This window comes from Oryzias latipes, chromosome 24 (assembly GCF_002234675.1).
Source record: "Oryzias latipes chromosome 24, ASM223467v1".
In the NCBI taxonomy this organism is placed as follows: Eukaryota; Metazoa; Chordata; class Actinopteri; order Beloniformes; family Adrianichthyidae; genus Oryzias; species Oryzias latipes.
In genome coordinates this window covers 23,121,733-23,147,885 of record NC_019882.2, presented here as the reverse complement: position 1 = coordinate 23,147,885, position 26,153 = coordinate 23,121,733, and the positions used below count along the sequence as shown (strand labels likewise).

The following is a 26,153-nucleotide window of genomic DNA, read 5'->3' as shown; positions in this document are numbered from 1 at the left end:
CACCGAAGGCACCACGGATCTGTAGAACACTCCAGTCATTTTCTTCGTCGCTGACCGACACAGCATGGAATGACGAAGATATCCAGAATCAGAACTATTGCTTAAAACTATAAATAGTCTCAGTTCTAACAGATTTAGTCTCTCGTCATTGATCGCGCTCCCCCTTGATCCATGCGACTTGTTTACGTCATAATTGTGCGCCGTCAGAAAACAAAGCTGGTGTATTAGTTTATGATCCATAAGCGATCTTTATTCGTTAGTAATCTCTGTGGATCAACTCGGAGGGGGGGGGGTCTTCGTTGGGGCAGAAAGAACCGGAGTCTGACCCGAATATGACGCCGAGGATTTGGTCGTCCTAACAGCCGAACTGGACTCACTCTGGGGTTTGTTATTGAATTATTGTAGGCGGCGAGCTGGAGGAGGCAGGAGCGGAGTAACCCATGTGAGGTTCGAGTCCCGCTCAGTCTGATTAGGGCTGCTCGGAACCAGCTGTACCGGATCCTGGAGCACAGGTCACCTGTACAGGTATGAGCCTCGTTTACAGAAGTGCTATGTCAGAGGAATGAGTTTCTTTCTGTGCGTTTACAACTTTAATGAAATTTACCACAGCTCTTTCAAATATATAAGATTAATAATTAACAGTAGCACAATGACAAAATTGGTGCGTCTAGCAGTTGATGTTGCAGCAGTAAAACTGCAGGGGAAAAGACCCCCCCAATGGGTTTCATCCTCTGACCCCTCCCTCCTCAGATTACACCCACCTTCCATCTACCATGAGCTCCCGGGTGTGTAAGACTTGTGGAGGGGGTGACATTGACGTGGACCAAGCCCGGGGGAGCGCCGTGTGCACCAGCTGTGGTTCTGTTCTAGAGGACAACATCATCGTCTCAGAGGTCCAGTTTGTGGAGGGCAGTGGAGGCGTGTCTTCTGCTGTGGGACAGTTTGTGTCTGCTGATGGTAAGATGGACGGCCCAGTCTGTCAGAGCTTAGCACTCACACTCTTGTCACTGAAACTTGGTTGAAGTTCGATCTGCTTGTAAGTGATCTTTGGATTCCTGAAGATCCACTTCACGGCTCAGTTTAATTGTTCTAGTTCTATGAAGTCAAATCACCATCTTTATTCTACTTAGAGATCAGTTCTATCTGGTTCTGCAGAGATGCAAAGTAATGCACCCTGAGCAGAATTGGACTTTATTTTTAAAATCAGGTTGAGCCGTCTGTGCTGGATGAGGCCCAGGTCAAACCTTATGACACTGAATGTTTACCAGCATTTAGCTTCAGGGTTACAACAGCTTTAGAAAACAGATCAGACAGTAGATGTGGAAAAAAAAATCTTTAATAGTCGTCAGTCAACCATCAGCTGATCCATTTACCTGCAGAGAAAGCAGAAGTACAGCCCATTAACAGTTTGGAAGATCCCCTCTGTGTGGTGGTGCAGTAGCAGTGTGTGGTCTCAGATGGACATGTGCAGAACTGGATCCACCTCACTTTTAGGTGGATCAATAACTGCTTTCAAATGCCTCTTTGCCCTTTTCACTTCTCATTGAATCAAAACCGGCAGCTGTACTTGTTGGCGGAGACATTTCCCTTAGTTTGTACTAAATGCCATCAGTGGCATTGTGTGGTTGCTCTCTAGAGGCTAATGACGCAGAGACTGCATGCATCTTTACATTTTATATTTCAGGGGGTGGGTGGGTAAGCAATGTACCTCAGAGGAACTTTTGAGCCTGACCCATGAGGAGCACTAACAGGCTAGCAATCCACTGCATACAGTTAAAACCATGATAATAAAGAGATGGAAGATCAAAATTAAAAGTATTTCCTGTCCTAGATGGTCCATTGCCAAGCCAACTTTTCTCCATGTGATAAGGGGAAGCAGCTTTTAGCACAGGGTTGGGGACATTACATGACTTACTTACTTTTAGGTTCTAATTTGTTGAACACACTCACGTGGTATTAAACCACCAGAAAAGAAAGGATAACTGGAAACTGCAGATATACTGGCCCTTTTGGCTGTGGATTCCCCACCCCAGGCAGAACAGTTTCCCCTCTGCACTGAAAGGGGTTCATGATAAATGGGAAGCATTTCAGATTTGTTGAGCTCAGACTCAAAGCAAAACTTTGGTTGGAAAAAAAACAGCAGCACTTTGGACTCTAGTCAAACTTGTAGCAGAAATTATGCTTTTGTTCTTACAAGGAGGTTTTCCAAGGGGTGGAGTTAGATGTGAATGTACTTACCCATGCGTCTGACAAGACCTTGATGGACACTAGTCCCTCGCAGGTCAGACTCTTCTCCACAGCTCAGCACTCTCTGGTCCAAGTCTTGGAAACTGTTTTGGAGGGTCGACCAGGAAGCGACTGAGGAGTTTGTGTTTCCTGTGCTGAAGCCCTTCTTGTGCACTGAGCTGTGGAGTTGCATCCTGGTAGCAATCTCTGGATTCTGGCCCTCAGACTGAACCTTTTCTGCAGCGCCATAGCCACCATGAGGCATCCCTGATGGAAGAAGAGGTCAAACATCTGAAAAGCAAATCATTTAACAGTCGGTTACCTGCACCTTGAAGATCACCTCCTCCAAATGACCCCCATGTTTTTATGCCAGTTTCCGCCAAGGATGGGACCCATTTCTGCTGCTGTGAAGAAGGACCAGGGCTTTGTTTTAACTGATCTGGCTTGATCCTGTGTAGAGCTGGTTCCTGTAGGGATGAGACCTTTGCTCTCTGAAAGACTGTGTCCTCCCTTGGGTTTGTGCGTCTGTGCTCAAACATCTGTTGGGGTATCCAGAGGTTCTGTCGGCTTGATGTGGTCACAGAGGCATGAGGGTTTTCTGTCTGAGGGTTCACTCTCTGAACTAGAGGCTTTTGGTTGAGATTTGGGCTCAAAGACATAAATTTACTTGGAGGTTTTACTCTTATGCTCTGAACGTTCTGGCTCTCAGTCCCAGCTCTGTTTGGGGGCTGGGCGTCTCTGCTGACCACGTTGGTCATTTTGGTCCCGGGAGGCTCCAGGACCTTCTTGGACCAGTCAGTGACTGTGTATGTGGTGGAAGAAGCTGGTGCCGGTGTTTTGTCTCTGCTGGACACAAGTAACTGATTTCCAATGTGGTACTTTGGTGGTAGTAGTGGGTGGAGGTCAGGGGCATGAGGCGGTTCATGTGGACTTGCAGGCTGGTGGATTGGCCCATCTGTGTTAAATCTCTCGTAGTGTGGGGAGCCAAATCGCTCAGATTTCTGTCCCCACCCCCTTGAGTCGCCACTGCCCGACGTGTCAGAAATCCCACCAAAAAACTTCACGTTTTCATTTGGTCCTTCCCAAGTTGGCCCCACAGGGCTTGGCGTTGGCGTCCTGAAACGTACCCACTGGGTTCCACTGTCTGGCAACCTGTTCAGTCTAGACAGAAGAAAAAGTTACACACCAGTAGCTTTTGTGGTCACTCATGAAAAGAGCAGGACCAGGTACCTACTCAGGGACTTGCTGCGTTTGAGTTTCTAAAGACTTTAAAGGATTTGTGGAGACATCCATCTTGGAATTAAATTCTGGAATCAAGTGACTCTGCACAGGTTGAGGGGTAATGACTCTCTGGGTCAGGTCTTCCCCTGCAGCCAGGTTGGGGTGGAGCTCGTCAAGGGGAGAGTTTGGAACAGCCTTATGTGGACAGTGTTTGTTCCCAGGGTCTGTAAGAGTATGTAAAGTTTAAAACCTTAAAGAAGGCAGTCAGTGTCATCACTGAACTGACCTTTGTGGCTCTGAAAGACTTTGATGGATCCAATTCCAGGAGCTGCTGAGAACCGGTCTATGGATAATCTATTGATGGCACCAAGGGGATAGAAGCACCTTACTGTCACTCTGTAAATAGAACTGTGATCAGTGCTCTATCCTGATATTTTTAGATCTAGTTACACCGACTTCTCACTTGAACTGGGGCTCCCTGGAGATGAAGTTCGGGCCGTCTGCGATCAGTTGCCGATCGTGCAGGATCTCATTCTCATAAACCACGTACCAATCCCCAGCCTGTTGAACGGACTAGTCAACTCTGAAAAATCCCATCTTTTACCAATATCTGCTGCTTCTATAAGTGAAGACTTTATACTCAAATTCTACTGAACCCAAACAACCCATTTACCATGATCTGAATATTTGAATAAAAGTCTTGTTTTGCATTTGTCCATTTTAGCAAACAGTCATCGTCAAAGAGGATTCATACCACAGCCCTGGTGCCACAGGAGTCCAGCTTAAACTCAAACAGAGCGCGGCTTGTGTCGGTCTGTTTAGGCCGGCAGTGGCGGTCTAGCAGACTGGTCCTCTCAGGCTGTACTGAGGGCCAGGTGGAGGCTGGGGTTGCCACCACTGTCATGGTCCCATCTGAAGAGCAGACTGAAAAACAAAAAAAAAAAAAAGACATCTCAGATGAACCAGGTGACGAATCTCATCCAGCAGCATTTCCAGTTCTGGTGGATTACCTATCATGTCTCTGGTTTTAAAGAGGCAGCGTTTAGAGGTTGATGCTTGGACCTCCAGAGTTTTAGAGTCTCTTAAAAGCAGTTTGAATGTGGCATAGAAGTTCGACAAGTTTATTTCCTTAAAAGCAGAATTGGAGAAACAGATTTAGTCCAAGTTTTGCATGATGTACAAGACCTAAAATGCTAAACTAAACTGGTCAAACAGAACCAGACCATGTCTCCGTATGGTTGCAGTCAGGTCAGTGGTTTATCATCCCAAAAACTACAGTTACAAATGTTTACACTTGTGTGGACATCGTGGACATCCAGCAGTTGCTAATCAATGGAGCCTTGCTTGGTGTTTGAAATGTTCAGATGTTTGGGAGAGAACCTGCTTATTAAAAGTAGGGAAATGGGGGGGGGGGGGGGGGGGGGGGTAACCAATAACCTATAACGGATCCCTGCTTTGAGCCTCTAGTACCCTCAGGTGAGCATCAGCTTTGATCAGAACAGGCCTTTGATGAGATCATGACCAGCTGGTGGTCCTCAAAACCCAGACGCTGCATCATTGGAATTGACCCCCGAAAGCATCTCAAGGCACAAGCACAGTGCAGATCAATCTGAATGATAAGCTATAGGGAAGAGATTCAGTAATAATCATTTTCCCCAAACCACAATCCAAGGCAAGTAATTGAACCCACACAGCACTTCCTGAACTCCAGAATCTGGGAGTCCAGTGGGTGCTTAGACCCGTCAACATTCCTCAACCTCATTGATCACTTGTATCAATTTGGATTCCTCCTTCCATATAGACCAGCAGGCAGAAGACCTGTGACCACTGAAGGATGGGATGATCCTACAATACTGTTTGGCCAGGCAAGGGGAGGCGCCAGCATTTGTCCTCTTTAAAACAAACAAGCCCAATAAGATTGAAAAAAAAAATCTGAATACGCATTTTGGATGTACAGAAGCTGCTTAGAATTTTTAGTTTTAAGCTGGTGTAATTTCAAGTTGTGCGTGCGCGGTGCGCATGTGAATACACAATTTCAAGTACAGTCTCTCCATATGAAACACAGAAGAAGAAGAAACTGAATGTTTAGTGGCTAAAGTGGAAGAAACTGAAGATAAACTGCAGTTAAAGAAGCAGCTGAAACATCTGAAGGACTTGGCGGCTCCCTTACTTCATAAGTGTATCCAACAGAGAAGATGGGGACCTCTAGGACAGTTCTGAGACTGTCGTTCAAAAGGCGGTACCCCCTTTGCGCCACCAGCTCCATCGTCAGCGGCTCCTGGTCGATTCCTACTTCCCAGAGACCAAGTGTGGGTCTCACCACACTGAAGGAGATTCCTCCCTCCAAACACTGAGCTGTGATTTCTGGAGGGACTTTTAAGAACAGCAGGTCTCAGAAAAAACATGATAGAGTCCAGTTCCTGAATCAGGACAATTCTGACAACCACTTACATGCATTCAGCACCTGCGCTGTGATCACAGTGTTGTAGTAGTAGGACTGCCTGTGAGGCATCACAGTGAGTGTGAAGTTTGCATCTATAGTATACAGCACCACACCTCCACCCATGTTCTGTGGGGCAAAACCAAACATTTTCAGCAGATAGTCAGACAAATGTGACATGACAGCCAGAAACTTCTGCCAGAAATCTAAACAGGAGCGCCTCACCGTCCAGCGAACAGCCGGATCATCAAAGGGCAGCTGAAGCTCATAACCTCGGCTACCGTTCAGGTGCACGACTGGCCTGATGCTCAATCCCAGCTTCGGCTCCCCCGACACCAGCAGCTGCTTTCCATTTATCAGAACTTCTTCCAAGAAAACGTCTGCAGGAATGTTCCCCAAGTAGATGCTGAACATCTGCTGCTCACTGATGCTCTCTGCATACAGACATGAGAATCATTTATGCCGACACCATCCTACAATTTCAGCCAATTTGAGAGCTCACTGTTGAGGCTGAAAGGCACGCGGCAGATCAGAGGTGATTCCAGCACTTTCAACATTCTGTGTTTAGTCTGGAAGCTGCTCCCATCTTCAGAGACCAGCGAGAAGACATGTTCATACAGGAGCTCCATCGTAAATGCCTCCTTATACACGTTCTCCAGAACCAGACTCTGCAGAGAGAGCACAGGATCAGGTCTGCGTGTCTGGACAGACCACACACTCCACGGTGCGCGTTTCCAAACAAACCTCTACCCCCACAACAGACAGGGTGTACCTTTGTGTAACCGCCTTCTGCCCCAAAAGGAACTCTAATTTTGACCATTCCTCCTTGTTGAAGCAGGCTCAGTCCTCTGGAGGCGGCAGTGGACTCATCCAGCAGAAAGCCCTCCACTCCCAGACTAAAGTTTTGACTTTCAAATTTTGCTCCGTCGCCAACAAGAGGAGGTATAATCTGGGGGATGTCCCACTGTAATTGGGTGCCGTCAAACATGGCAGAATCTGAGGAAATCAAACTGTATGAGCCCAGACTGAACAGTTGCTTGTGCATACAGGTCAGTGAATGACTTACTGACGGGGCAGGCCATAGACACGTCTATCATCACCACCAGGAGCTTCTGTTTGAAGAACAGGAACACCCGGAGGACCTCTACAGGGACCCCATCCACCTGAAAAAAAGCTCAGTCTAAACCACTCATTTTCAAAAGTCAACTTCCTGGACACCACCCACCTTTGTCAGCACAGCATGCGGTCGCTGGTACGGAGCACGAAGTACCAGCCTGTGGGTGGAGGCCGTCAGGCTGTAGCCCCACCTCTGCGCCTCAAGGGGAGACATGGAGGGAAATCTTCCATCCTCCTGTAGGAACATCAGCTGCCAGGCAAAACTGGCCGTTCTCTGAGCCTGAGCACCAAAAAGCAGACCAGTCACACGGATGTAGAAAATGCAGTGCTGCAGTTTTGGTGTCAGGGTAAAAAACAAAAAACAGTTGTTCTGCAGGCCTCCTGCTGTGCAGATGTGAAGCTGTGTGCTTCCCAGTGTGTGGAGTGTGCAGGCGATGTGTGTGTGTGTGTGTGTGGGGGGGGGGGGGTACTCTAGCCGACCGTTGACATTTTAACATGGGTTGCTTTAGTAACCACTGTGGAGCAAACACGCGATTTACCTGAAAGAGAGCTTCCTGCCACACCTGTGCCCCCTCCCCCATCTGGCCCCCACACGAGGACTGTCTGTTCACGTTCACCTGTGGACACAGCACTGTCAAAGCGGCCTCAGCAGCTTTCCATTGGGTCAAATGTCCTGTCCTTGCCTCCATGTAGTCCTCCTCACAGATGACCTCCCTGTGGGTCCAAACCAGACCGGGACAGAGCGCAGAAACGGACCGGCTGCTCCACCTGCCGCTATCGTCACTCACCATCACATTGAATTTGAACACGAACACCTCGTCGTTCTGCATCATCCAGCAGCATTAAATCAGACTTTCACCCAAGGTGCTGCGATGCATCAGAACTGAACTTTGTCATTTCGTGAAGTTGGAAGGTAACCAGAGTAGGAGCTGGGGCGGCACCACAGCAGTCATAGGCTTGAGAGAATGCATCCTTAGGCTTTAAAAGTTCTCTTTTCAATATCCTAACCACAAAGGACACAGGGTTCTGGTACCCAGACAAGCCTCCAAACCTCACCTGGGGGGCCTTACCTGGTTGTGGGTGAAGCAGGAATAGTAGGAGGCTCTGAATGAGTAGAAGGGCTCAGGCTTTAAGGAGCTGATGGTGTAGCCACAGCGCGAGGCCAGCTGCTTGTCAATCAGATGGACCTCACTTCCATCTGCAGGGGGAGCTCACAGTCACACAATCCTCACAGCCAGCAACCAATGAATGAGTGGAACTGACCGACAGCTTCCAGGCGCGGTGGCTGAGCCGAGACCACCTGGATCCACAGGTGTCGATCACGACATTCCCACTGAATAAAACCTGCCAAGACCAAAGGTCAGCCATGTCAGCAGTCCTGAGAACCAGCCCACTGTCACCTGGATACACAGAAACCAACTCACCCTCCAGTTGGTCTGCAGCCACTCCTTCATTAAATCTCCAGCAGAACCATGCCAGGCTGGAAGATAGAGTTCAGCAGTTAACTGCTGAGGTGGGAGGGGCCTCCCTCCAACAAGAACAACCTTCTGAGAAACTCACCCAAAGACGATCACAGCAGGTTTCATGCTGAGGTTGAAAAAACTCAAACTCTGGAAGATGTCTCTGTGTGCAGAGGAGAGCCAGTCACTGCAGCCAGGTGACCTTATCAGCTGGCTGTCAGGGAGGCTGGTCCCAGGTGAGACTGGTTTAGTCTGATTACAGCTGAAGGCTGAACCCTGCTGGCATGAAGCAGGAAGTGACCTCATCTGTGTCAAACTAAGGTCAACATTTAGGGAGCTTACAGAAATAAAAGGCATTAAAGACATTTGCATTTATGAAAATAACGATCATAAAAAATAAATAAGAAAAGATAATCCTCTTCCAACAGAGTCATGCTGAACATCACATCAGTGGGGGTCATGTGCTCCGATGAAAGGGGCCGATTCTTTGCTTGACCTGTTTTTAAAGATGTCATTTACTGTAGAGTCTGTGCTTGTGAGTTTTTTCTGGGTGGGGGGGTTGCTGAGACGTTATCGTGTCATCTGTAGTGCTCTAGCTGGAGCTGAGTTGTTTGGTTTTTGATAAGTGCCCCCTCCCGAACTGTTTCCTAGGGGGCACAGAGGAGCCTCTGAATGAAGGTTGGAGGATGTTATCTGGGGTTTTTCTGCCTTCAAATCCGTCTTTTGTTATTTTACCGCACTCTCAAATTTTACCGAAAATTCACAGTTTTCTTTTTGTCTGTGATGTCAAAAATTCCCAGATACCCTTTCACAGTGTTTCCATGTGGGTTTAATAAGTTTTTTTCTCTACTCTTATCTGCTGCTAGACTTGTGATAAAGTCTCTGTGTGTATCTCACATGCCTGTATGAATGTTGTCTTTGTTGTTTTTGATCTTGGATTTCGAAACATGCAACAAAACTGCACACCAGCAACAATAGATCTTTACAGAAAAATCACATGAAAATATGCAAAAGTTCTGTGAACCAACAACAGTTGGATCACGTCATGACAGAGCGGAACATTCAAAGAAAGATTTCAGACTGAAAACACGTCAGAGACCTACACCTTTATTCTGAAATCCGTCTGTCAAAGCCAAAACCCTCTAAGTTTCTGAAGTATTTTTATCTTAAATGTTTGTAAGGTGAGCCGAGAAGAATCTAAAAGAAAACCTTTGTTACAACACGCTTCTGTGTTAGCAGATAATGTGAGGGTTTCCCACACTGTTGTTTCAGTAACAACTATCAGGGCTTCTCAACCGCATCTTTTACAGGCTTTAATGTAGAGTCCCTTAAGATTTCAGACCTCTCTAGGGCCGTAACGATTCATTTGAACAACAATTTGATTCATATCATAATTTATTTAATGGTCAATTTTCCTAAAGTGGATCCAGATCATCTTGATCCAAACTTCCAGCAGTCAGACTCAGACAGAAATTCCTGATACTGAACAGTGAAGTTTTCCAGATTCTTGGATTTCTTCCAGATCATCAAGTGGAAATGAAATCTGTGTCCAAACCAACAAGTAAACTAGAATGAATGTCAAATCCATTCACATGTTAGTTTCCTAAAGTTCACCACTGTTGTTTTTCCACATCCAAAGAATCCAAAGGGAACATTCTTAGAACATTCTAGACACTGGATGGTCACATGACTTTATTCAAAGTCTGTCCACACATTGGACTGGAATGACGGACTGATGATGTCATCACATGTGTGTTGTCCGCTGAAGCACTTGGTCGTTTTTACTTTATAGTCAAATAAACCTACTGTGACTCAATCCAAATGGTATTTTCCAATACTGATGAATGGATGTATTTTATTTTGAAATGATTTTTTAAGGGTGTAGGTCAATTCAATTTGATAAACAATTTGCTTCAGACAGATCGTTCTGGTTGGTAGGAATATAAATTGATCAAGTCAAACAATCGTTCCCCCCCCTACACCTCTCTTCTCTTCTTGGACCCCTCCCCCTTATGGAGAAGGGCACAGGGTCTGGTTTTCCAGCCTTGGGTTGGGATTACAATACCACAGGCCGAGGACCGACACCCCATCCCCCCACTTCTTTATCAGACTGAAAGTACATGTGAGCCCCCTTTGGGTCCAACCACCCAGGACAGGGAAGTGTGAAGTATTGGGAAAACAGAGTCTAATGTTCTTGATAATTGAGGATAAGTCATGATCTGTGAAGCAGGTCTGGGTGAACACGAGAGGATCGTTTGCACGGAACCATAACCGGGAACGTTGGGTCCACGTTTCCTCTCTGTCCCTGCGTGCTTTCTGTCTGCAGGGAGGGTGTCACCTTAAACTAACAGAAACAGTGGCTTTAAGCTTCTCATGGTTTGGGTCACCTCCTTTCTGCTCACTAAGGATGCTTCAAGCCCTCTTTTCCTCACCAGGCATCTTCTTTCTCAACCACAGGGATTGGGAAGTCAGGCTCCGCTCCTTACTCATGGTTACCTTTAAAATCCTGGTTACATTGTCCAGTTTTGGAAATGTTCTTTTGACTTTTTCCAACGCTCGGTCCAATGTAGACATATTTTTGAACAGATGTCTGTGTCCTCAGGTCCAGTCAAAGCTCCCCTGCTTGGTTCTGGGTTCCACACCAGTGTTGGGAAGGAGTCTCGTGCTCAGACCCTGCAGAATGGTGAGTGCAGGCTCCTGTTCTGGTGTCCTTGCCGACTCCAGGTGTAAGCAGGTCCTGATGTCTGCAGGTAAGCGTCAGATCCAGAAGCTTGGCAGCCAGCTTCAGCTCAACCAGCACTGCCTGGACACGGCCTTCAACTTCTTCAAGCTGGCGGTCAGCAAGCATCTGACACGAGGACGCAAGACGGAGCATGTCATTGCCGCCTGCCTCTACCTGGTGTGTCGCACAGAGGGGACGCCTCGTATCCTAGCAACCCAGTCGTGTCCTGATCACCTGCCTGACTCAGCGCAGTCACTGTAAAACTTATCAGGTTCAGTAACCAGTGAAAGAGCTCCTGAACTGTGCCTCAGACATGCTGCTGGACCTGAGCGACCTGCTGCAGGTACGACTGACTGTTTATATGCTGGGCGGCCCACCAGGTGGATTCACCTGTGTCCTGTTTCCAGGTGAATGTTTACGTCCTGGGAAAGACATTTCTGCTGCTGGCTCGAGAGCTGTGCATCAACGCGCCCGCCATCGGTGAGCCTCTTCTTTACTCCGGACAGCCCTTCATCTGAACAGCAGCTGTGACGCTCCTGAATGTGGCAGAAACGCTTCCTCTGTGCTGCTGCACCGGATTTATGCAGGAAGTTTGAAATACATTCTACATGTTATTTGAAGCTGTAAGCAGCATCTCATTGACCCAGCCACTATTGAATGGTATTGCACCTCTGCTTGGCTCTTGAGCTCCTCTGAGCGATGAAGCACCTAGTGGCATAAGTAAGAAACTACAACACCAACATACTCAGAATCAAAAGCACACTTGAGTCAAACCAATTTTAATGTTCTTCATTTCTGTCAACAAACCCCTAAGCTGCAGTTCCTTTTCTACACATAAGTACCAATTTAACAGAAAAAGACCAGTTCTGGTATCTGCCCCCCCTGTACACCAGTGCCATTGGTGCTGTCTGATGAGCACTGGAACTGGAAGGTCACTTTCCCACACTGCACCTCGGTCATCCCTTCCTGACCAAAGTAGCTCAGCTCGTTCCCGTCCAGCACAGCACTGACCGTGTAGAAGGTGTCCTGTTCCACTTGGACCGGGTGCTCGAACCACACTGGAAAGGTACTGCTCGACCCGTCTGAAAGGAACTTGGTTGGGTTCTGGGCCAAAACAGATCCATGTCTCTTTAGTTCAATCTTAACACTGTACTCAGCCTTCCCACCACTGGACCCATAAAGGCCTAGCCCGGCTATAAAGATCCTGCTGTCCACAGCAAACTGGATGCTGTCACATCGACCCCTGTAGCGCCATTGGTTGCTCCTGTAGGCAGCAGACTGGAACCTGTGGCACTTCTGTGGCACCAGGCCAGCCCGCTTCACCACAGGAAAGTTGAGCTGGGGTTTGTTAGTTGCTGTGTACCACAAGAAAATGCTGTGAGTCTCCTTTAGCATGAGCAAGTCCGACTGGGCTGGGCCATCTGCAAACTCCTGGAGCGACATGGAGGGGATCCGTACCAGATACAGAGCCTTACCCAACACCGCCCGCTGGTTGTGGGGGGTCACAGGCATGCCCTGCCGCCAACACTCTGCTGTGGCCCAGTTAAGTGCTGCCTGGAAGACCACCAGCTCGCGGATGTGGAGTGTCTCTCTCTGCAGGATGATTTCCAGCGTGGGCTTGTCAATCTCACAGAAACCTTCGGACAGCAGAGCCAGCTCAGCCTGGGCATCTATCACCTCCCAGCAGCGCTGGGTCAGCTCCGGCTCCTCGAACAGCCGGCTCTGAGACAACAGCACGCAGGCATTCTTTGCCTCCAGGCTCGTCTCCAGGAAGCTGACACAGGCTTTGGCCAGGGCGGGAACGATGTACTTCTTTGCAGCGTAGAGCGTGGCAAGGACGGTGTCTGCCTCCAGCTCGATTTCATCGCTATACATGTACCTGACAGAGAGCACATGGTGAAAACATGCAAAGGGCACTAGAACCATACCAAGATCAAGTTCAGATTCCAGCTTGAACTCACTTCAACAGGATGAGGAAGGCAGCCGGCTCCACGTCAGGAATGTGAATGACAGACTGTCCCTCTGCCAGATCCCCGTAAAACATGGCTCCAAACACAGAGCTCCCAACTGCCAAGACGTACTGCAACACAGACAAAAACCGCTGTAGCCTGACCGAAGAGACTCGTGAAAAATCATGAAGCTGTTTTAGAGAAGAAATGAAGAGGACTGGCATCATTCAACTCCAGGTACAGCACAGTGCTTCAGTCTGTTCAAGCCCACACTCTGGCTGGATTGGCTGCAGAGATGCTTCTAAAAATGTTTGATTTTGAGAATCACTTTTTTTTCTAGAAGAACATTCAGGTGTCCCCCTAAAGACGTTATACAGTGGAGGACAAAGTTGTTGGTGCCCCTCAGTTAAAGAGAGAAAGTCCACAATGCTCACTGAAATGAATTGAAATGTTCAAAAGTAGCAATAAATTAAAATTTATTGAAAATTAAATCATCAAAATCAGCCATTACTTTTGAGTTGTTGATTAACAGAATTATTTAAAAAAACAAACTAATGAAATAGGGCTGGACATAAATGATGGTACCCATTGGGCCTGCACAATATACCGCAAATTTATCGTTATCGCTAAATCCAGCTCTGCAATATGCATATCGCAAAAGACGGTAAATATCGCAATAAATCGTAAACCTTAAATATGCTAAAAGAATCTTATGTCAGCTTGAACCATTTAACGAATCAAATAAATCCCTTTATGCATTTGACCAATCGGATGGAGGCCTATTATGTTAGATGTTTGTCACCTATGTCGACAAATGACATTTGGAGTATAATTTTTAAACTGTTGCAATGTAATGGGAATGGTTATTTGGTTATTTTGCTATTAGTTTATATACCGCAAATTATATCGTTATCTCAATTTTAATCTCTAATATCGCATATCGCGAGTTTTCTTCATATCATGTAGCCCTAGTACCCATAACTTAATATTTTGTTGAACAACCTTTTGAGGCAATCACTGCAATGAAACGGTTTCTGTATTTGTCAATGAGCCTTCTGCACCTGTCCACAGGTATTTTGGCCCACTCCTCATGAGCAAACTGCTCCAGTTGTCTCAGGTTTGACGGGTGTCTTCTCCAAATGGCATGTTTCAGCTCCTTCCACAGATGTTCAATGGGATTCAGATCTGGGCTCATAGAGGCCACTTCAGAATAGTCCAACGCTTTTCTCTCAGCCATTCTTGGGGTTTCTGGCTGTGTGTTTTGGATGGTTGTCCTGTTGGAAGACCCATGACCTGCGACTGAGACCAAGCTTTCTGACACTAGGCAGCACATTTCTACCCAGAATGCCTTGATAATCTGGAGATTTCATTTTACCTTCACAACTTCCAGACACCTTGTCCCAGATGCAGCAAAGCAGCCCCAAAACAGAACTGAGCCTCCTCCATGTTTCACAGTAGGGACATTGTTCTTTTGGTTGGATGCTTCATTTTTGTGTCTACCAACATAGAGCTGATGTGTCTTACCAAAAAGCTCCAGTTTGGTCTCATCTGTCCAAAGGACATTTTCCCAGAAGCTTTGTGGCTTGTCAACATGCATTTATACAAATTCCAGTCTGGCTTTTTTATGATTTCTTTTCAACAGTGGTGTCCTCCTTGGTCGTCTCCCATGAAGTCCACTCTGGCTCAAACAACCACGAATGGTGTGATCTGACACTGATGTACCTTGATCTCGGAGTTCACCTTTAATGTCTTTGAAGGTTGTTCGGGGCTCTTTGGATACAGTTCCAACTATCCGTCTCTTCAATTTGTCATCAATGTTCCTCTTCCGGCCACGTCCAGGGAGGTTGGCTACTGTCCCGTGGGTCTTAAACTTCTGAATAATATGTGCCACTGTCGTCATGGGAACCTCAAGCTGCTTAGAGATGGTTTTATAGCCTTTACCTTTACCATGTTTGTCTATAATTGTGTTTCTAATGTCCTGGGACAATTCTCTCCTTGGCTTTCTGTTATCCATGGTCAGTGTGGTACACACCTTTTCACCAAACAGCAATGTGACTATTTGTCTCTCTTTAAATAGGCAGACTGACTGATTATGGGTTTGAAAACAGCTGTGATGTCAATTAAAGGACATACCTGAGTTCATCATGACCCCCTGGACAATTAGATCTCAGTCTTTTACGGAGGTACCATCATTTTTGTCCAGCCCTATTTCATTAGTTTTTTTTCTTAAAGAATTCTGTTAATCAAAATCTCAAAAGTAATGGCTGATTTTGATGATTTAATTTTCAATAAATTTTAATTTATTGCTACTTTTGAACGTTTCACTTCATTTCAGTGAACATTGTGGACTTTCTCTCTTTAACTGAGGGCTACCAACTATTTTGTCCTCCACTGTATCTGCTCAGAAAGCGTCAAATTGTATTAATGGACAATGTGAGGCCAGCCAAGGAGGAGCCAGACTAGGAGAATAACTGGGATCCAGCACAGATCAGTACAGACTGATGCAGTGAGCAGACCTTGAGAACATCTACAAACCTGAGACCAAGACCCCCAGGGTTATGTACCTTATGAGCTGGGACCATCTGGGTGTCTCCTGGTGGACCAACAATGAAGTGGACATCAGCCATGTGCTCATTGTTGAACATGAGGGCATTCCTGCAAAAGAACAACAAACATCATGAACTCAGCAGCTTCACCATAGAAGCTCTGCTCTTACCCTGACAGAGCACTTTGTTCTGACCCGTACAGGCCCGCTATTATATCATCAGGAGGCCTGCTTTTTATTACTTTGATACAAAAGAACTTAAAGTATAAAAAGATCTTAAGTGCCCAACACCATGAATTACAGCCACTGCCCAGCTACACCCTGGACAGGATGCCAGTCTGTCAGTGGGCCACAATCTCACATTCTCAACATTTTACAGTCACCAACCGATAAAGGAAGCATGTTTTTGGGGCTGTGGAAGGAAGCCAGAGCGCCTGAGGAAAACCCAGACAAGCACGGGGAGAACATGCAAACTCCATACAGAAAGGTCTCACCCCCTGTGAGGTGAGAGTGCTAACCACTACACCACCCCACAGCCCAGAGTGAGTCTGATCAAGCAGCATGTAATTTGTAAACTTCCAAGACAAGTTTAGCAGACTGATGAAAGACAAATATATCCACATACTGGAACTGAAACAGGAGAAACTCTTTAAAAAAACACAAATCCTTCCACAAACATAATTTTTCCCTGAAATACCCAAACAGTAAACCAATGGGTGGGTTTGAACCTTGTGGACAAACATTTCAAGAAAGTTTAGAAAGTCATATGAATTAGTTGCTTAGTGGCATCTGTTGCCGTGGTGATGGTGGAGGGGAGGATGCTGAACTGAGGTGTGAGCCTGTTTACCTCTCTCTCAGGGTGGGGTGGGCTGCCTGCCAGCCCTCTCCGTCCTCCTCGCCCTCATTGCTGGCCGGCCCCCCTCCGGGCTTGCCCTCCTCATCCACTGGGAGTTCTTGCTCGCTCTGCTGGATGAAGCTCCTCTTAGCCTCCAGCACCTCAGCCTCCTGGCTGTGGGGGATGCTGGTGGGGAAGACCTCTGCTGCCATCTCCTCCTCCCTGCTGAGGGGGCGGAGCATCCAGATTACAGCATGATCACATCCTATATACAGAAAGCAGGCCTGTGATCTGATGACACAACACCCCCCCCCCCCCCCCCCCCCAAAAAAAAAAAAAAAACAACCACACACACACACACGGATGCAGTGCAGCCCTGCAGGGACTGGCCCTCTTCTGCCTGCCAGAGTCAGCAGCTCTGGGACTGGTTAGATCTTTGAGGCCCAGCAGCTGCAGAACCTGAACCTCCAGATTGGGTTTCAGTTCTAAAACCACAGAGTGCTGTTCTGGCTTTAGGAACTTGCATGTCTGGTTCTGATAGCGTCCGCTAACATTCAGTAGGCGGAAATCTTTGGTCGGTCTCCCCGCCGCGGGACCGGGCTGACGGGTAAATGTAGGCACATTACCTTCGAGTCTCCGTCGCTGCCGTTTCAGCCGCCTGCCTGCATATCAACACGAGCGACGCCGTTCGTGTCCAGACGCCATCTTAGTGCTTGTGTTGCTCTGCTGTGCGTTGTGTGGCCGCTGGGGGGCGACAGAGCGCGTCCTCCCACACGAACCCTCTCCTCCTGCGCTCTTCTCTGAATATCACTTTCAATTGAGACAGTCCAGCAGGGACTGCACACCAGTGCTTCTCAATTGTTTTTTGCAAGGTCCCCCCTAGGGAAAAGAAAATGTTTCGGCATCAGCAAAAGTTTTTTACATCATTAGATATATAATTTCCTTGGTGACAATCAGGGTTTTGACTTTTTCCTTAATAAAGAGAAGAAGCACACAGGAGATGAGAATTTTTGCGAGTTCTTACATTTCTCCCCCTGTTGGTTAGGATGTGCACCAACTTAGAATGTAGGAAGTGTCTTCCAGGCCACATATCTTAAGTTCTTTATTCCATGCAGCTATCATCACCTGGGAAATAGGTTCATCTGTCAAATTTACCCCATTTTGTCATTTGCTGCCTGCTAATTAAGCTTTGATTGGTATTCCCTTAACAACAGTCCCCTCCACTTCCTTCCATCATGCAGTGTTATCTGATGAGCACAAACACAACAAGGTAGACCCTGATCTCCCTTATCTTTCTTCAGTTGTAACGTTTTGTACTGGACTCTTGATGATTTCCCTTTCCAAATGTATTGATTCTGTTCCACACTACGAATACTTTTTGGGGTATGAGAATTGATGAGCACTAGACTATGTAAAGCCATGGAGGGGGGGTTGTTCTAATTGAATCTATCCTAGAGTATAAGTCCAAAAAGGCATGGTATTCCATCTCTGTATTACTGATTTTGTCGCCAGTCTGAGGGGGCATAGTTGATTTCAAACATTTTGGTAAAGTCTCAGTGCAATATTACCTCTAAATAGCTATACTGCCTGCATCCCATTTCCATTTATAACTATCCAAAAATTCTCCAGGTGGGACGTTCAAAGATAGTACCTGTGTTTTCTGTACATTAACCTTGTACGCTGAAAAAGAGCCGTAATCAATTAGTAATTTGGTGATTTTGGGAACACTTTGGGTTGGGTAAGAGATAGTCAATAGTAGATCATCAGCAGCAGGTTATTGTATAGTCCTGAAATATCTGAATTACAGATTTATTAAATTCAAACTTCTCAAGCACCTTATATAAAAAGGACCACCTAACCGAGTCAAATTCCTTTTCAGCATTTAAACTCAGTATTAGGGGCTCCAGTTTTTGCTTCTATACTTGCCTCATTATGTGTAAAACCTTCCTGATATTAGGTTATAGGCCCGCTCCCCGCTCCCCCCAGTCCACTGATGTTGTGTCCATAGGCAAGACACCTTATAGTAAAGATTACAATACAAAAACCACACAACACAACTTTAACTGCATTGGTGTAATCAGAGCAGACCTCTGTTCTGCTTCTTCACCAAACACCTCCGCCTGGAAATTTCCATTAAAGTAAAAGACTTTACACATTTTATGTGTTAATGACCCCCCCGCCCTCTCTCTCCCTAAAAGACCCCTGCCTGTACATCCCTCGCTTTGCTCACATGCTGGAGTTTGGGCTGAAGACTCACGAGGTTTCCATGACAGCTCTACGCCTCCTTCAGAGGATGAAGAGAGACTGGATGCACACAGGGCGGCGTCCTTCTGGACTGTGTGGTGCAGGTACTCCATGATGACTGCAACACAACAGCAGACAGCAACAGTACAATTCCATGAAACCCTCCTTCTTCACAGCACTCCTGGTGGCCGCTCGAATGCACAAGTTTCGTCGTTCAGTGAAGGATGTGATCAGTGTGGTGAAAGTCTGCCACACCACCTTGAGGAAGAGGTAATGTCCAGAAGTAAATCATTAATTCTTACCTGACTTGATACACTACTGGACGTCATAGTAGACCACTTCAGGTCTCAGTGGATCACAGTAAATGTTAGATTACATTGGATCTCCTTAAATCGCAGTAGATCTCATCAACATCCATCCATTTTGACAGGTTGACAGAGTTTGAGGACACGCCCACTAGTCAGCTGACAATTGATGAGTTCATGCGGGTGGATCTGGAGCAGGAGTGTGACCCCCCCTCCTACACTGCTGGACAGCACAAAGTAAAGATGCTGCAGGTAAATGTCCTGCGTGACTGGCTTCTGGGGTTGATGCTCCCTGCAGCGACCTTTTCTATGGTTTAGAAGAATCTTCTGGAAAACAGGGCAGCTTCCAAAGGAGAAATCAATCGACTTAACCTTCTGTCCTGTATGTAAACCTGGACTGAAAACTTGTTTCCTGGGTTAGGTTCTTATGTAGGGAAAGTTCTGATCCTGTGAGGGAAATACAAGACCCTCCCTAACACTAAGCAACAGGATCCTCCATGCGGGAGCTGCATGTACAAAAGCTTTCTTCCCAAATGACTGATTGTAGGGAGTGGGTGGAAAGACTTCTTTGCCTAATTATGGAGGATGCCAGATCAGACACGTCCCTTCTAAGTTTGCTGGGTAATGGAGTTCTCTTACAGAACTGACTTTCATAACACTACAGTTTGTTTAGTTTACATACTTACAATCCAATATTATTCTGCATTTTAGAGCTACAATCACATGGTCTGATGCGTGTTTTTACTAAATTCTACTGCAGTTATAAAATTCACGGATGTCAGAAAAGATTGGTATTTGTTTTGGGGAACAGCTGGTGCATATCCAGCTACTCCTTACTGTGAATGCAGCAGCACCTGAGCATTACACTGAAACCAACATGGAGCTGATGACAGAAATACCACATCAGCAGGAGAGTTTCAGAATATGCTAAGGAGCTGCATCATCATCCTGAGGTTGGACAAGGGCGTCAGCTAGATATTTGTCAGAACGAGAAACATTGACTGTATAAGAGAACTGGACTCTTAGAACCGTAAACCATAATTCAAAATAGGAAGAACCTGCCGGCTCCAAGAAGCCAAGATCTCCTAGACTTCTATAGAGAAATAAACAGCTGTTACTCAGTCATTCTATTTGTTAGCATATTCATTCTTGCTCTGATACCTTTTCTAACATGTTCTTGCTAATTCTATTATTTGAAAGGAACTTTATAGGAACTCAGATGCCTCAATAAAAGCATGTGGTGCCCCCCCCTCAAACATGTGATTGTCAAATTTTCCTTTAGGGGAAGGGGTGTGGCCTTGCAACAAGCTCACTCCTGATTGGTGACAGTTAGCTCAGACTGACTCGGACCAGTCACTGATTACTCATCTCATCTCATCTGGCTCCAACGTGGTGAAATTGACTTCATGTCGTTGGAGCAGGAAGTAACCCGTTTTCTATAGGTGGCGTCACGCTCAGTCCCGTTCTGTTCTACAGTCTAGTGGTGGGAACAGCATCACAGAAACACCACTCACAGCCTCAGACGGGTTGTGGGGGGTTTCTGGAACTCTGCATTCATGCAGTCTCCTTTTTTCTTCACAGCTTGAGCAAGAGCTCACCAAGAAGCTGGATGAGGTAGAAGGTGTGTCTTAAATTTGTTTTCTCCAGGCCGTTTTAATGCCTGTGCTGGTTTTAGTAGATTAACTGATGCTCTGGTTTCTGCAGGAGAAATCAGCTGCTACAAAGATGAGATTGAGAATGAGCTGGAGAAAAGTCGTCCTAAACTTAGAGGCATCTACGCTGCCTACTCCAAAGAAATAGGTGGGTAGTCTCCAGCTGGGGCAGGGCTGTGAGGGCCTCCTCACTAAGATTGTCTTTCTTTCAGCCCCTGAGAATGAAGAGGCGCTCTCGTCAACCTCTGAGGAGGCAGACGGGGAAGACATGGAGCTCCAGGCGGCCAGTGAGCACCTGACACAGGACTTCCTGTCCCAAGTAATCCAGGAGGTGAATGAGAGGCAAGACAAGAGGCAAGGTTCCTGCAACCCCGAGGTGGAGTCAGAGAACAAGGTCACCCACCTGTCCACCATCCAGGAAACACTGCTGAACACTGCCAGCCTGTGCCTCCAGGAAACCTTTCACACCTTGGAGAATTCAGGGATGGAGAACAAAGTGGACAGTGAGCATTTTATGTTTTCTAAACCACTTTCATTCACTTTACCTATAAAGCAATATAGTCCAGATCATTCCAGCAAGGCCAGGCTATCCTTATTGTTCAACAACAATCTAAACAGTTCAGTATATAAGTGAGTGACAGATCAGATTGAGCGGTTTTCAGTGTAATCCTCATACGGAGCAAACAAAAGATGACAGTGAGGAGGAAAAGCTCCTCTATATGTAAGATTAGGTAGAACCTCCAAAGAAGACAAACCTGAAAAATACTGGCACATCTGTGAGAGGGCAGGAGGGGACAAGTCAGTGACATCTGTGTTCATAGATGAAAGCAGACAGAGGAAAGCATGGAGAAAGCTCAATTTAAACATTCAGCAGCACGACCAGGAGGAGGGCCCAGGGTAACCTTTGACCATCAGCTCTATCAGACAAGAAAGTCTGAAATCTTTGAGACTGAGGTGGTGTCTTCACTAAACACTCCAATCTACAGAACATTCTATCAATACCCAGGAATCAGTTGGAAACAGATCTACAGGAAATATTGTTGATGCTAGTTCAGAAAGCGCAGGAGAATAGAATTAGTCTAAAGACGTACCCAAATGAAAATACTGTTAACAGAACAGAACATTATGCTTAAATGCATTTCTGAGTACTTTTTTATTCAAATTGTTAACCAGGAGCAGATTGTCTGACATTTTTCTTGGGCTTTCAGATTTTGCTTTAACATCCACTCTTCCATTTCTTAAATACATTCTGAACAGAGGATTTTGGCATCTGAAAAGGCTTTACTCTCTTCTTATAGCCTTTCCAGCTTTGTGAGCATTAACAGTTTGGAGTTTCAAAGTTGTAGACAACTGCTTGGAAGAACCCATGATGCTAATTGTTGAGGTAAAGGTCAGATGACTCGGATTATTTAAAATCTTTGAGATCAGGTCAGGTCTCATTTTTTGACAAAGTGGGCGGAGCATTCTATAAATTCTGCTGGCTGCCCAAACTTTTGCACACACTATTATTTTATTTTCTGGTATTTTGAAAGGGTAAATGATAGAAATAAAGCCCAAGTATTTTTTTAACATATTACAAGAATGTCTCATCTGTAATCTGATGCCTTTTGAAGATTTTTCCATTTTTCCTCAGCTTCCATACGCACAATCATAGAACGTTTGACCTGTTGCGCCCAGACTTTCAATCCTCACTGTAGATCAACGTCTTTGTTTTCCTTGTCTGAGCTGGACTCTGGGTCTAAACTAAACAACGGGATAACTCCAATATAGATGTCCATTTCCCTGCACCGCTTATGCTAGGTTGTGGGTTTGAGGGGCTGTAAGCTAGCGGCAGAGAATGTAAAGTGATCGCTCAGTTACGGGTGATGTACTTATGCTTACAACTCAGAGGAAAATTCCTAATGAACTAGTGTCTAATTTATGTAAAAAGGTTTTAAATGTGTGGATCTGAAATTTCCAGTAGTCTTAAGTCCTACTTTATTGTTCTGACTTGAGAGATGAACCACGGAGCCAGTCAGTAAAGATTCATCGATTAATTGATGAATCTTTTCTACGATTCAACCCGATCAATCTGTCTGAGGCAGAATCGAATCGAATCAACCGCTACAGTTAAAAAATATTTTCAAAATGAAATAGATATATTAATCGAACTTGGAAAATACTATTCGGATTGAGTCAAAGTAGGTTTATTCTATTATAAAGTAAAAACGACCAATCACAGCAGACAACACACGTGATGTCATCAAACACAGATCAGTCCATCATTCCAGTCCAATGTGTGGACTGACTTTGAATAAAGTCATGTGACCATCCAGTGTCTAGAATGTTCTAAGAATGTTCCCTTTGGATTCTTTGGATGTGGAAAAACAACAGTGGTGAACTTTAGGAAACTAACATGTGAATGGATTTGACATTCATTCTAGTTTACTTGTTGGTTTGGACACAGATTTCATTTCCACTTGATGATCTGGAAGAAATCCAAGAATCTGGAAAACTGTTCAGTAGCAGGAATGTCTGTCTGAGTCTGACTGCTGGAAGTTTGGATGAAGATGATCTGGATCCACTCTAGATCAGTGAATCAGATAAATCGAATCGTTCAAATTAAACCAAAATCGAAAGTGAATCACATCAGCAACACAAATATTGAATTGAATCAAATGGTTAAAATGAATCGTTACAGCTCTACTTTTTTCCTAAGAGGAAATAGAATGTTGAATGTTGAAAATGCTGACACAAACCATTCAAGAGCATTATAAATCTTTGCTGGAGTAAAGGCCAAGACGTTTTCCTGGATCTACTAGCACAGGGGTCGGGAACTTTTTTTTGCCAAGAGAGCCATAAACGCCACATATTTTTAAATGTAATTTCGAAAGAGCCATACAATAATGTAGTGTCCCTTTCCCACACTGAGGCACGGAGACTTAACCTTTTTTAAGGTTCTTTATTCTGGTTACTGCAGACCGCAACAAACGCCGTACAATTAATTCAGCAACTCCTGAATCTCTCCCGCCGAGACAAGAGCGCTTCTCCCTACTTTATATTCACCTGCTCCCGTTCCAGCCCTCCCATTTCCCTTATTCGGCCCATAGCTGAACCCCATTGGTCCAAATTACCTAGCAACAGGCTGAGCGACAGAACTGAGGGCCAATCAGATCTCTGCTTGACGCGTTCAATGAACTCCAGAACTTTTAACGCGACCCAACAGCCACCCAGTCCAACTCAGTCCACGATCATATGTTTAAAACTAAATATACAAGTGAATGTGTGCATTTGATGTAATTTCAACATTTTTAAAGTACAATAAGTCTGTGGATTCTTTTTAATAACATTGTTATGCTGTTGCTAATAAATGATGAGTATTTCTCGTGGTAGTTTTGCTGATGGTCTAGTCTGGTTGATCCGTGGTGAGTTTCTGCTTCATGCAGGCGTTGAGACTTTAAACGTGATCTTAGGTTGGTATGAATGTTCTTTAGATGTGACAAAGACTGCTCACCTGCAGACGGGGAGCCAGACACACACCGACGCTGCAGTGAGTGACGGGCAGCGGATTTTACGTTTTTACAATCCCAGCGCGATTCACCTGCTGCCAGTCCCCACAACCCCTCACCCCCACCCTCTGCTTTCTTCCTCACACATCCCGTCCCCGCAACTGCGCGCTCTTTCTCAGAGACGGGAGCGCGCAGTTTTAGGCACGTCAATTCACAGGTTTCCGGCTGGTACAAACTCTGTGAAATAATAGATCATAGTTAAGTGATAGAGCTGGCGCAGATTTTTCTCTCCAAGCACCGCTACTACTGCGCGCCTCTGGCATCGCATCGCGCCCGAGAAGGACTGGTCTAATGAAAAAAAAAGTATAATTAAAGATTTGTCTGCGAGCCACATGTGACCATCAAAAGAGCCATATATGGCTCGCGAGCCATAGGTTCCCGACCCCTGTACTAGCAGGTGGTTACAAAGAGAGCATCAGAGCTTTCTTGAATTAAGTTGCAGTTTTTTCTGGAATCGATCACCTCTGTAAATCCAGTTTGCCTGTTTTCAGGGTGACCTCAAATCCTTGAAAAGTTTTAAAAGGTCTTAAATTTAATGTAACTCCAATAAAGCCTTAAATCAGGGGGGTCAAACTCATTTTCACTGAGGGCCACATCAGCATAGTGGCTGTCCTCAAAGGGCCAGATGTAGCTTATACATGTAACTAAATGCACTGAAAAATAAATGTAACTACTCCTTAATGTTAAATAACTATAATTATTTATTTCTTATAACTTTTTAAAGTGACAATTACAGTTGCATAGAAAACATATGTTTGCTTGTTATTCTAGCATGAATCCTTTAACATTTGATTCTGTCAGTCTAGGTTACATGGACAGTGTTGAAGACCTAATGTATAGTTGACCAATCCAATATTTCAAATCCAATTCCCCCTAGATATGAATAAATACACAACAATTTTTATTTTAAGAAATTCACTGGCCACATAAAATGACATTGAGGGCCACATTTGGCCCCTGGGCCTTGAGTTTGACACATGTGCCTTAAATTGTCTTAAATTCTGGTGAATGGGTTTACTTTTTTCTCGTCAAAGCGATGTGACTTCCTGTCACTTTAAACAAAACCCCCTGGATGTGCTGAGTAAACGGGTCGTGAACGGGTCGTTTAGCCTCAGCCAGCTAAATAGTTCAGGTCCACTTGTGGAAAGTGAAAATTCATGGTGAAATTCAGAACCAGGTCAAGAAAGTTGTGGAGCATGTGAGAAGGTCTGAGAACTCATGAGTAAAGTCGACTGAGTTCAGAATAAAAGTAAATGCATTGTTTATGTTGTCAGTGACTTCAGTTGTGTTCAGCACAAAGTCACATCAATTCAGAGAAATCTCACAGAAGCTCTGAATGAACAAAGAACAGCAGCCGTGATGAATCTCTCTGACTTTGACTGAGAGAAAAGTCAGCCATTCAGTCGAGTTAAAGCCAGAAGTGCCTGTTCGTCACATCCTCAGCCGTACTCTGACAGGCTGCAGTCACTTTCATGTCATCCTCATGGTTTCTGAATCTTACATCCATCGGATCTCTCCTCTTTCAGACCCCATGGAGCCAAGCGGAGAGCTGGACCTGGAAGGCATTGACGATCAGGAGATCGAGAAGGTGAGATTGGAGGATGTTTATCTTGAGAATGGACATTCTGGTGGGGTGTGTTGAACCTGAATCTGTTTCTGGGGGGTTGTGGACAGTACATCCTGAACGAGAAGGAGGTGGAGGTGAAGACAGGGCTGTGGATGAAACAGAACGCAGAGTATCTGCAGGAGCAGAAAGGTGGGTTGGAACGCCTCTGAGCGCCCCCCCATATAATGTGCTTGACTGATTGGTGTTTATATGTGCAGAGAAGGAGGAGAGGATCAACAAGGAGAAGGAGCAGGGTATCTACAAAGAAAAGGTCAGTGAAAGAC

General features: G+C 45.6%; 3 protein-coding genes across 8 annotated transcripts in view; 1 reads left to right on the top strand and 2 right to left on the bottom strand.

Annotated features, from left to right (window-relative positions):
- Positions 1 to 224: 224 nt before the first annotated feature.
- LOC101168760 (transcription factor IIIB 90 kDa subunit) overlaps positions 225 to 26,153 on the top strand; it is a 28,594-nt gene continuing 2,665 nt past the window's right edge. For both annotated transcript variants that reach the window (XM_011492124.3, XM_004084010.4), the window contains exons 1-15: positions 225 to 525; positions 751 to 957; positions 11,066 to 11,146; positions 11,214 to 11,387; positions 11,497 to 11,528; positions 11,593 to 11,665; positions 18,713 to 18,862; positions 18,935 to 19,028; positions 19,189 to 19,315; positions 20,645 to 20,684; positions 20,768 to 20,863; positions 20,928 to 21,218; positions 25,790 to 25,851; positions 25,938 to 26,019; positions 26,088 to 26,140. In XM_011492124.3, the coding sequence (XP_011490426.1) occupies positions 774 to 957; positions 11,066 to 11,146; positions 11,214 to 11,387; positions 11,497 to 11,528; positions 11,593 to 11,665; positions 18,713 to 18,862; positions 18,935 to 19,028; positions 19,189 to 19,315; positions 20,645 to 20,684; positions 20,768 to 20,863; positions 20,928 to 21,218; positions 25,790 to 25,851; positions 25,938 to 26,019; positions 26,088 to 26,140 (1,539 nt within the window). In that variant the 5' untranslated portion in view covers positions 225 to 525; positions 751 to 773. The remainder of the gene's footprint in view (positions 526 to 750; positions 958 to 11,065; positions 11,147 to 11,213; positions 11,388 to 11,496; positions 11,529 to 11,592; positions 11,666 to 18,712; positions 18,863 to 18,934; positions 19,029 to 19,188; positions 19,316 to 20,644; positions 20,685 to 20,767; positions 20,864 to 20,927; positions 21,219 to 25,789; positions 25,852 to 25,937; positions 26,020 to 26,087; positions 26,141 to 26,153) is intronic.
- LOC105357248 lies at positions 1,319 to 8,674 on the bottom strand. 3 transcript variants are annotated; one of them, XM_020714618.1, is made up of 21 exons: positions 8,564 to 8,674; positions 8,428 to 8,483; positions 8,267 to 8,347; positions 8,074 to 8,201; positions 7,687 to 7,827; positions 7,543 to 7,620; positions 7,113 to 7,283; positions 6,954 to 7,050; positions 6,660 to 6,883; positions 6,390 to 6,555; positions 6,113 to 6,321; positions 5,899 to 6,016; positions 5,618 to 5,820; positions 4,458 to 4,575; positions 4,202 to 4,371; positions 3,911 to 4,008; positions 3,734 to 3,843; positions 3,461 to 3,671; positions 2,549 to 3,387; positions 2,239 to 2,493; positions 1,319 to 1,373 (listed from the first exon to the last, which is right to left on the bottom strand). In XM_020714618.1, exons 1-21 carry the CDS (start codon positions 8,587 to 8,589, stop codon positions 1,357 to 1,359), a joined length of 3,516 nt encoding a protein of 1,171 aa, XP_020570277.1. In that variant the 5' UTR covers positions 8,590 to 8,674; the 3' UTR covers positions 1,319 to 1,356. The 3 variants fall into 3 exon arrangements, with proteins under 3 accessions (XP_020570277.1, XP_011490421.1, XP_011490423.1); XM_011492119.2 differs by having other exon boundaries at positions 2,555 to 3,387; XM_011492121.2 differs by having other exon boundaries at positions 2,567 to 3,387.
- LOC105357249 (BTB/POZ domain-containing protein 6-B) lies at positions 11,944 to 18,856 on the bottom strand. 3 transcript variants are annotated; one of them, XM_023952870.1, is made up of 6 exons: positions 18,772 to 18,856; positions 17,141 to 17,393; positions 16,527 to 16,779; positions 15,699 to 15,789; positions 13,147 to 13,265; positions 11,944 to 13,064 (listed from the first exon to the last, which is right to left on the bottom strand). In XM_023952870.1, exons 3-6 carry the CDS (start codon positions 16,754 to 16,756, stop codon positions 12,032 to 12,034), a joined length of 1,473 nt encoding a protein of 490 aa, XP_023808638.1. In that variant the 5' UTR covers positions 16,757 to 16,779; positions 17,141 to 17,393; positions 18,772 to 18,856; the 3' UTR covers positions 11,944 to 12,031. The 3 variants fall into 3 exon arrangements, with proteins under 3 accessions (XP_023808638.1, XP_011490424.2, XP_023808639.1); XM_011492122.2 differs by having other exon boundaries at positions 16,527 to 16,736; XM_023952871.1 differs by having other exon boundaries at positions 16,527 to 16,739; positions 18,772 to 18,855.

Coding starts and splice junctions, on each gene's coding strand:
- LOC105357248 (XM_020714618.1), bottom strand. CDS start 8,589: ATGAAACCTGCTGTGATCGTCTTTGG. Junction 7,284..7,542: donor GGCAGGAAGCTCTCTTTCAG/GTAAATCGCGTG, acceptor TTTGGTGCTCAG/GCTCAGAGAACGGCCAGTTT. Junction 2,494..2,548: donor AGGTGATCTTCAAGGTGCAG/GTAACCGACTGT, acceptor TTCTTCCATCAG/GGATGCCTCATGGTGGCTAT.
- LOC105357249 (XM_023952870.1), bottom strand. CDS start 16,756: ATGCTCCGCCCCCTCAGCAGGGAGGAGGAGATGGCAGCAGAGGTCTTC. Junction 15,790..16,526: donor CACCCCACCCTGAGAGAGAG/GTAAACAGGCTC, acceptor GTTCTTTTGCAG/GAATGCCCTCATGTTCAACA. Junction 13,266..15,698: donor AGATGGTCCCAGCTCATAAG/GTACATAACCCT, acceptor TCTGTGTTGCAG/TACGTCTTGGCAGTTGGGAG.